This window comes from Marmota monax, unplaced genomic scaffold, assembly GCF_021218885.2.
Source record: "Marmota monax isolate L192 unplaced genomic scaffold, Marmota_monax_Labrador192_F-V1.1 WCK01_AAM20220418_F8-fsc00014, whole genome shotgun sequence".
Classification (NCBI taxonomy): domain Eukaryota; kingdom Metazoa; phylum Chordata; class Mammalia; order Rodentia; family Sciuridae; genus Marmota; species Marmota monax.
In genome coordinates this window covers 9,553,989-9,564,723 of record NW_026695222.1, presented here as the reverse complement: position 1 = coordinate 9,564,723, position 10,735 = coordinate 9,553,989, and the positions used below count along the sequence as shown (strand labels likewise).

The 10,735-nt window shown below is 40.7% G+C and overlaps 1 protein-coding gene across 1 annotated transcript in view; it reads right to left on the bottom strand.

The window, feature by feature from the left end:
- Positions 1 to 1,041: 1,041 nt before the first annotated feature.
- Positions 1,042 to 10,735, bottom strand: part of LOC124085356 (attractin-like) — an 83,381-nt gene continuing 73,687 nt past the window's right edge. Inside the window, 4 exon segments of the mRNA XM_058575329.1 lie at positions 1,042 to 4,570; positions 6,225 to 6,303; positions 8,390 to 8,484; positions 9,555 to 9,607. Of these exon segments, the coding sequence (XP_058431312.1) occupies positions 4,293 to 4,570; positions 6,225 to 6,303; positions 8,390 to 8,484; positions 9,555 to 9,607 (505 nt within the window). The 3' untranslated portion in view covers positions 1,042 to 4,292.

Here is a 10,735-nt window from a genome sequence, read left to right as displayed (position 1 = left end):
CTTTGAGATGGTTTACCCATTGGCTTCCTCACTTCCTTCTTTCCATCTCGTTCTCCCTCCTTCCTTCCCTTCTCTCTTTCTTCTCTCTTCCTCCCCACCCTCATTTTTGTGCCACTACAGATCAAACTCAGGGCCTGGCACATGCTTGGTAAATGCTCTATCACTGAGTCACATCCTCAAACCTTGTTTGACTATTTTATAGTTGAACTGTTTTGTTTCTTTGTGGTTGAGTTCCCAGAACTTTAATATTCTAAATACAATTGCTTTGTCAGACACATGATTTGCAAATATTTTTCCCTGTATACAGCTCGTTTATTCACCTTCTTAACAGGATTCCACAAGCAAAATCTTTCAGTTGTGATGTGGTCCTATTAAAATATCAGTTTTTCCTTTTATGGATTGTATTTTTGGTGTCAAGCCTAAAAACCTTTTCCAGGCCCTTGGAAACAAAGATCTTGGTTTTTTTTTTTCTAACAGTTTTATAGATTTATGTTTTACATTTAAATCTGTAACTCATATTGAGTTACCTTTTGTATAAAATGTGAGGTTCAGGTTGTTCGAGTGCTCTAGTGCAACTCGTCGAAAGCCCTTCCTTTCTCCATGGAATTGCCTTTGTATCCCTGTTAAAAATCAGCTGGAGGGGCTGGGATTGTGGCTTAAGAGGGAAGAGTTCTCATCTAGCATGCATGAGGCACTGGGTTCTATCCTCAGCACCACATAAAAATAAAATAAAAATATTGTGTCCACCTATAATTAAAAAATAAATATTTTAAAAAATCAGCTGGGACATCTTTATGTGCTTCTGATATTGTACCCCAACAGTAAGTCTTAACATGGGGTACAATGATCCTCACATTTATTTCCTCCTTTCCAAAAGAATTAGAGTTATTCCAGAACATTTGTCTATTACACTTGTCTATATCTACAAAAATATCTTGTTTTTTTTTTTGAAAGCTTTTTTTTTACTATGGTAAGATATTTTTAACATAAAATTTACCATTTTAACATTTTTTTTAGAAAGATGATAGACCCAACCTGGTTTTCTCTTAAAATTGGGAGCCATCTCTCCACAAAGCCATGAAAAGATAATTTTGGTTTTACTACAAATTACTGCAAATTCTGAACCTGCTTGGAATGTCTGCCCATGCCTTGAACTCACCCATGCCTGGCTCTCCAACCAGATAGCAGCCCTCTCTGAAACTTTAGTGACGCCTCATAAATCTTGGCTTTCCCTGGCCAGATAACGACCCTCTCTGAGTCTCTAATAACCTTCATAAATTCTGATGTCGGGGGCCAGCAAAAATGTAAACTAGCCTTTGTGTTATGCTCCTCAGAGTTTTGTTATCTGTAACCCTCCTTTGTGTAACTTTCTGGGCTATAAAGCTGGGCTGCAAGAAAGCTGCAGTGCTGTCTTGTTCCTGCGGTTTTTGTTGGGAGAGGCAGCCTGGCTGGTCGAAATAACAAGCTTGCTTTAATTTAATTTAATTTTAATTGGAGTCAGTGGTCTTTTCTTTTCGTCCTGATCTAACAATGGGGTCTTACTAGGTACCCAGGATAGCCTTGAACTCTTAGACTCAAGCTATAATCCTGACTCAACTTCCTGATTAGCTGGGATTAAGGGTGCATGGCTCCATTTTAACCATTTTTAAGTGTATGATTCAGTGGCAATAAGAACAGTCACAATTATGTACAACAAACACTCTTATCTACTTCCAAAGCTTTTTTTTATTACCCCAGATAAAAATTCCATAATAACCCTAAAGCAGTAACTCCCCCTTTTCTGTATTTCCCAAGCCACTGGTAACCTCTAAACTCCTTCCTTTCTATAAGAATTTGTGTATTCTAGATACTTCCTGTAAGGGGAAACATAATATTTTGTCCCCAATGACTGGCTTATTTCACTTAGCATAATGCTTTCCAGGTTCACCCTTGTTATAGCAAGTGTCAGAGTTTCCTTTCCGTTTCTTCTTTCTTTCTTGTTCCTGGTGCTAAGGGTGTTGTGCATGGTAATCATTTGCTCTACTACTGAGCCACACTCTCAGCCCCTTCATTCCTCTTTCAGGCTAAATAATATTAAATTGAACATATATGCCACATTTTTGTTTATCCATTCATCTGTTGAAGGACACTTGGGTAGTTTACTGCTTTGGGCTATTGGGAATAATGCTGTTATGAACTTGTATACAAAAAAAGCATTATTTAGGCACAGATGTTGCCAAGATTGCATAAGAGAATAGTGTGAACACCGTAAAAAAATTGATATCTAGAAAAAATTACCAAAGTGATTCAAATAGAAAGAGAAAATCTAAAACAGCCTACAGAAGTTGATACAGAACAAAATATCTCCACAAATAAAACACTAGAATCAATTGACCTTATAGGGGGTGGGTATTCATGTAATCCTAATCTGATTTCTCTTCCAGAGATGAGAAAGAACACTCCTCAAGTTATAATTATTAAAAGTTAGTTTTATTTGAACTTGATATCAGAACAATGACATGAACATAAAACCAAAATTATCAGATATTCTCACTCATGAAATTGATGCAAAATTCTAACCAAGATATTAGCAAACTGAACCCAGCTATGTGTAAAGTAAGGAAATTGTACATCATGCCCACATTGGGCTTATGTCAGGAATGTAAATTATTTCCAGGCCCTAGCTCCTGCAACAGGGTGACCTTTGGGTCATGTGCACAAAGAACCCAAGACTTGGAGAGGCCCTACAATTTGCACAGGAGTCACAGGGTGACTGGCAGTGCTGTTCACTGAGAAAGAAAGAGTGACAAGTTGCAGCTAAGAGCATGAGAGCAATTAAGTGTCCAGTGCAGGGAACTTGTAAATATCCCAGTTGAGATGTCTAGCAGCACCCAAGGATCCTGCTGTGCAGTCCACCTATAGCTGGGCTGCAGATGGCATGGAGAACCCCAGCACAGACATGGCACAAGTCCTAAAGTGGGATAGAATTACCCAGGGAAGCTGGGTGCAGCAAAGAAAGAAGAGGACCAGTGTTTAAAGAAGAGGACTCCCTAAAGAGGCTGGCCCAAGAAAAGGGAAAGAAAGGAACAGGGAGGCAAGAAGGAAAGTGACTCAAGTCAGACAATGAGAAAGAAAAGGAGCCTAAAGAATTCAGTCACTGGGATGCCGTGTGACAGGGAAGAAGCCAGACTGCTGGGGGATGACAAATGAATAGAGATGAGAAACAGAAATAGGGATTGCGGCCCTTGCTTACAAAAAGACTGGCTGAGGAGAGAAGCAGAGAGTGTGCAGGAGCCAAGGGAGAAGCAGATCAGAGATGGGCACATGTGCAGACCACCAGACAGGAGGGTGGTAAGCAACAGAGAGGGTGGTGAGCAAAAACACAACAGCGTTCCCATCCTCCACATGCCAGAAAGGAAAAGATGAACTCTCCTTCAGTCACAGCCCTAAGGCATGAAGATTCAACCACCACAAGTAGCTCCAAACCCATCCCAGGCAACTGCACCACCTGCTTCCAACACTGATAAAGCCCCAGCCCCTGTCCAGCAACCACGCTTCCAGGGCTAAAGGCAAACTATTCCTTCCAAGTCAACCCATCCCTGACCTCCACATTGACCCCAAAATGAAGGAGGCAAGAGCAGGGAGTACTGAGGCCAGGGCTTGGGGAACATGATCATGGAAAGTTCAAATGGGGCCATGAGTGTTGGACAGGAGGGAGGGCCGTGGCCCTCTGAGAGCAGGTGGATGAGGCCACACAGACATGTAGTACCCTTTGGGTCATGTGTACAAAGAACCCAAGACTTGGAGAGGCCCTACAATTTGCACAGGAGCCACCAATCAAATCCACATCCGTCACACTGCAAGGCCTGTGCTCTCATACCCCACCACCCCCTGCCTTCTCCTACAACTAGCTCTCTTGCTTTAAATCCTGATTGCATTTTGGGAAACTTTCCAACATTACTTCCCCCATTCTGGCTCTTGCTGGTTAGAGGTGTGTCTGCTTCCTTTACACTCACATCGTTCATTCCAGAACTGAAATTCTTTGGCCCTGCAGTCTCTTACAAGGCAATTGATTAATGAAGAAATGAATACATAGGGCTGGGGATATAGCTCAGCTGGTAGAGCACTTGCCTTGCATGCACACCACCCTGGGTTCAATCCCAGCACCACCAAAAAAAAAAAAAAAAGGAAGAAAAGAAATGAATGCATGTATAATCATCAAATGTGCTATGTGCCAACTTGTTTCCAAAAGGGTCTTTAAATGTCTCTCACAAGGGATACATGATGTCCCCAGCACTCCTTTGCCGTAGTTCTTACAAATGCAAAGCAATGCTGACCATTTCATTTACCCCACATTCCACATTACTGAATCTAGGCTCTACTGAAGAGATTTCACCGTCTTTGCATGCCCGAGACCAAAAAGCATACCTTACCTGAATTTTGATGGGCCAGGTGAAATTACTGACATACACAAAGAAAGTGACATTTGGGTGGTTTAGAAAATCAAACTTTTCATTAGAGAAGCTGTCTTTGTACTTCTTAATGTTGGTTTTTGAAACAATAGGCATCTGTTCCTCAGGCTGGGCTCCATCTGTCAGGGAGAAATGAAATAAAATAATGGATTTGCAGGAGGCAGAACTTGCCTTGTTAATAAGAATGAACAGCATTATTAAATACTTACAATTTCTTATGAATAGCCTTTAGGAGTTCAGTCTCCCTAAATCTCATAACCCCATTATCCTTATTTACAGACTAAGAAACTAAGGTTCCAAGAAATTAAGTAACTTGCCTCAGGCTGCAAGGAATGCAGCTTGATTCTTGGGAGGATGAATCACAAGCTTGTGCCTCAAGTCAGAAGGGTTTTACCAGGAACCTCTGTGACTCCCCACCACCACCCCTGAAACTGGGAACACATGGTCAGGAAATTAGAGACACTAGCAGAGTCCTGTTAGCATATGCTATCACTCACTCTGCAACGATGCCTTGATTCCTTTGCATTTCCCCCTAACATCTGTGTGGTGATACTCCAGACCCAGGTACCAGAAACACTGGTTTGCCTCTCACTTCCCATCAGGAGTGGCCTCAAATCTCCACAGGGAATTAGGTGCTTAAGTTGCCACTCAGTCCTGCCTTCTGCTACCAGTTACCAGTGTAATTAAGTCCCCCATCCTCCTGTAACTCATTTGTTCCCAGATGGTTTTTCCTCATTCCAGATTCTCCCTCAGCCAGTGTGAATAAAGACTCACAAAATGCACTCTTTTCCATGTTGAGTTAAACTGTGGGACTACAGCCCCGCCTGTCATGTTTTCATTGAGATGGTCACTGAAAATCTTTTAAGCCCTAATAAACCCCCAAATGACAGCAAAGATTATATTCCTATATTATATTATACCAGTCTGATTAGTTTTTGTGTGGTCAAAAACAAGAGTATTGTAACAGCAGAGACGTTGACAAAACTGAGCTACCATTCTGTGACAACTGCCCATGTTCAAGCATTACATTGAGTACTTCCTTTATCATCTCATGTAATTCCTGCAATACTCTACAAGGTGTTTTTACTGTCCCATTTCCTACACAAGGAAAGTGGCTCAGAAAGCTACTTTCAACAGCACAGTGCAAGTAAATAATAGGCAGAATTGAACTCAGCTCTATTTGTCAAGTTATCATGTTATGCAGTGGTAATGTGTCCTAACCACTACATCAGGGTCATCAAATCTTTAGTAAATCATAGTTAAGGCAAACCAGATAGCAAAGGCTATGCTTTCAGAGCTTGGTTTAATTCCCAATGTATGGTTCTCTGTACCTACTAAAATCTCATTTTATTTAAACATTTCCATTTCTTGAAACAGAGTCACTGATATTTTTCCCCTCTGAGGCATGGATCTGGATGTTAAGAACAGTGGCAGAGCAGTGACCACTGCAAGGGTGTGAGTGGTGGTGGTGGTGGGGGGTGGGCAGGGAGAAGGGGGGAAGCCCCCTACTGAGCCTGAGCCATGGTAGGTCATGGTAGCCATCACCTCATTTAATCTACATTGTTCTAGGAGGTAAATGTTGCTATTCTCACTTTACTGATGAACAATCCAGAGAGGGATTTGGACACTTACTCAAGGTCTCATGGATAATACATGTCAAAACTGAGTTTTAAATCCATTTGTCTATCTCCAGAGCCCCTTTTTCCAATTCCTATATTACAGTTCTCTACCCAGAGCCTCCACTCACAGTGTATTTGCTATGTGTGTCTTTACCTGAGAAGCTGGCAGCCCAGGTGATGTTGAGATTGAAGTTTTTGGAGGCATTGATGAACATGTCCATATCCCTGTTTTGCTGACGAGAGGTGCAAATAAGTAGAAAATTAATTATAATGATAATTCGATTTTACTGCTCTTGATATATATATTATAACAGAAAATTTTGCAATGTTTCAAGGGAAACTTGTGTTTATAGAGGAGTTAGGAACATTTATAACCAATTTTCCTTAATATAAGCAATATAACTCAGATAAAAATCTTATTTTCCTCCCAGCAATATATATAGGATTCAATGCTTTAGCAGATGCCCAACTGCATGGGAAAAGTACCTTTTAAAAAGGCCCTGTTGAGCACAATGATTTATTCTTCTGACTTGAGGTAGAGGAACCAGAGTCCCCAGGATCCTCAGGGCAGCTGTTTCCAAACATTCAGTGTTTTCACTTGCTAGGAAAATATCTGATCCAGAGTTCTAATTTCTATATATTTCCAATTTCTATATATTTCTATCTTGTCATTCTGGGTATACCATAGGTTATAATATGGTATAAATTTCCTCACAAACCAGAAGTGCTTTTTTTAAAAGCATATATAGTACATGATGGTACACATCTGTAATCCCAGCAATTTGGAAAGCTGAGGTAGGAGGATGGCAAGTTCAAGGTAAACCTAAACAACTTGATGAGAGCCTAAAATAAAAATAAAAAAGGCTGTTGGTGTAGCTCAAAGTTAGAGCACCTCTAGTTCAATCCCCAGTACCACACACACACTCACAAATTTAAAAAGCAAGATATTGGGACAGGGGATGTAGCTCAGTGGTAGCACATTTGCCTAGCATATGTGAGGTCATGGTTCAATCCTGAGTAACACACACACACACACACACACACACACAAAGGTATTAACTTTTGAGAATGTTTTATCACCAAAATGGAATATTAAAAACAAATCTTTCATTTTTTTATAAATATGGCACACCATGGACTTCATTCTTTACTTTTTAAAAATATATTGTTTATTGATAACAAAGTAATACACACTTCTTCATTGCCATCTTGTTTCCCATGTATAATTTGTTGATTGTGATAGGAATCTAGTCATGGTAAATGGCTTTGTGTTTGTTCATGAGTAGAAACCCCAAGGAGTTTACTAAATAACTTGTCATCATGTTGAGGAAAATTTCCTTAAACTTCATTAAGGACATTGGACTGGGGGTTTAGCTCAGTGGTAGAGCTCAAGCTTAGTAGGAAGAAGACCCTGGGTTCAATCCCCAGCATCAAGAAAAAAGAAAGAAAAGAAATTGAACAGTGTATCTTCATGTTTGGAACGTTCTACTTTTAAATAACATGCTGTGTTGACTCCTGTCTACCAGGATATAATGCCTTTAGACATAATGGGTTTTATAATTATCGACAATAGACATAAATGCATATTTTAAACAGTCATCCTAACCATTTTAAAATGTTTCTGGTCAATGTCTTTTTGGACCAACTAAACTTTTTCTGTTTTACCTACCAATGAGGCTTCAAATCCCTCCAGCAGCAGAAGGTCACCAAATACCTCCTGTGCTGCCCCCTTATGCTTGCATCATGACATTAATTAATTTCAATCGGGTTTTTGTTTGTTTGTGGCACTGGGGATGGAACTCAATAGTGCTCTGCCTTTGAGCTACATCCACAGCCCTTCCTTTGATTTTATTTTTTTTGAGACAGGGTCTTGCTAAGTCACTAAGGCTGGCCTTGAGCTTGTGATCCTCCTGCCTCAGCCTCCCATGTAGTTGGGATTACAGGGGTGTACCACTATTCTCACACAGCAATTTCTTTATGGGTGATTTTGAAGCCACTGGTCCCTTCACCAGCTGCCCTTGAATGATGGAACTCCCCTTTCAATCTCTGAATGGAGCTGTGGTGGGCTGGCAGGAATATTATGTATGTGTGGTATCAAAGTCAGTCTGTGGATCAGGCCCTGGTAAATCCCATAACACCATTCTTGCCTTTTGGATGAAAAGGAGATAAAATGTAGACTCTTTACATTTTTTTCCTGTGCCTCTAAACATCATCCTCTATGCTCCCCTCTGAGACCACTGCTAAGGCAGTACTTCTACCCATGATGACCAAGAGAAGGAGGCGCACAATTCAAAACAAAATAGGTTTTAAAAATCTTACTTCCTTAGGAGTGGCCACAAAATTGATGGCTGTGTAATAGCAATCCTCTTCCTGGGAGAGGGTAAAAGTTAACTGATAGCCAATAAGAAGAGTATCTATGGACATAAAGAAAGAAACACGCATTTAAAACTGAAACAAAACAAAAATGACCAGGTATCTGGAGATATCCATTGCATTTCTGATAAATTCAATAGCCAAGAAAGGACTTTGATCCACCTCTACCCAGCTTTTCAAAGGAAACCAAGTCCCTCAGCAGTATCATTTTATTTGAGTTACCCACTAAACTTTCTTCTTGTTTTTTCCTTCTGGTAGTGGGAATTGAACCAGTAGAGCATGGTGATTTACACCTTTGGACCTGTGTCAGAGGAGCCAGACTCCTAGGATCCCCTGGGCAGCTGTTTGTAAACACTTGGAGTTCACATTTACTAGGAAAACATCTGGCTCAGAGCCCCAATTTCTGTTTATCTATAACTATAAATTTCTATTTATTTATAACATAACAATATTTACCAAATTGTATATATTTACCAATATTTATAAATAGAAGAAATAAATAGAAGTAAATATTGTTATGTCACTTTACAGATGAACAATCCAAGGTCCAGAGCAGAGTTTAGATACTTCCTTAAGGTCTTATAGGTACTAAATATTTTTATTTTTGGAGTTAACATAAATCAGCTCTAGAAAGAATGATGCAACTTCATTTGTATTTTAAGGATTCTGTTTTGATCTATATCCTGAACATGAACAAAGAAATCACTCTGTATTGGCTCCTGCTATTTGCTATAAAAACACTGACATAAACATGGCCACATTTAAACTGCTTCAAAAGCTGGGCACAGTAGAGGCAAATGGACAGTAAGTTTGAGGTCAGCCTCAAAAACTTAGCAAGACCCTGTCTCAAAATAAATAGTAAAATGGGCTGGGGGTGTAGTTCAGTGGTAAAGTGTCCCTGGGTTCAATCCCAAGTACCAAAAAAAAAAAAAAAAAAAAAAAAAGGCTTCAAATTGTGTTCATAGGCAAAGCCATAAAGTCGGGAGACAATTCCATGGTGATGGCTATGTTGCTACAGTGCTTACCATTCTCAAACCACATTAAATATTAAAGAACAATGGAATTTTGTCAAACTTCTGCTTCTATATATGAGAATTACAAAAACACTTACAATAACATGTTCCTTTGAGAGGGTTTCCCTGGTATCGATTTTCTACCTCACATCTAAGAGAAAAAAATAAAATTATCTTCTATTACTGTTTAATACAGAATCTACCTTCATTTTAAAATCAAGAAGATCCTTTTATTCAGTCAACATGTAGTTTTTGTTGTTTTCTTTCAATAAAGCTTTTAATGAAAAGATAGTAAAATAGTTTCTCATCACTGTACATTTCTGAATGGAGAGATCAGTTGTTGGTGAGTAGCTTTTCTATGACACTGGAGGGCTACATACCTCCAGCTTCAACCCGAATTTATCCAAACCCTAAAGGGAAGTAACTCAATATGATGAATGACAACAGTGGTGACCAGTATAGGGGTGCAATCTTGATGTGCCCCCATCTCTGGGAAGGGTATAAACTAGGTAGGATATAATCCCTCTTCTAGTTCCAATTAAACAAAACAGCCATGACCCCATCCTTTGCCCCCCCTTCCCCCCTGGCTTGAGGTATTTGTGAATAGGTAAAAGCCCAACCTGGGGTCTCTTGGAGAAGAGGGAAAGCAAATGATGGGTGGGGTATAGAGAGGCTCCCCTCAGCACCTGGCCACACAGGTTCAACCAAGTGAAGCCAGAGGCCCTGAGGGCCCTTCCTGCCCCGTAGTAAGGTTTATTATTTTAGGTCAATAAATAGCAAGGAGAGCTAGGAAGGGGTTAAACTGGGGTGACTGAAGCTGGGGGGATCTTAGGCAGGGGCTTCTAGGCAGCCTCAGTTCCCATAGCTCCCACCCATCCCCTGTATGGAATGTCAGACTGCAGCTCTGGTGAAGACCCTCACAATTCCCTCATTCCTGATATCTGATTCACAGGTTCTATAACCAGGTCCCCAGTGTGATCTGTTCCCTTTAGCAGGGATGGTAGGGCTGAGAGTCCCTGTCTTCTATTCTCAGGCCTGGCATCTTTAGTTTTTGTTTCCTAGTCTGGGAGTGAGACAGTTGCAACTCTTGTCCCCTGAGCCCTGCCCTCTTGACTGCCCAGGCCACCACCACTCAGGATGGCCATAGGAGAGCAGCAGGTCTGCCTATCTGCAAACCCAGACAGATTGTGCTCCTGCACAGGGTCCTGAGGTCCAGAGAAAACTGACAGAGTGGGGCAGCAGGTGGCGAGCCTGGTGTCCTTCAGTGATAACTGATAGG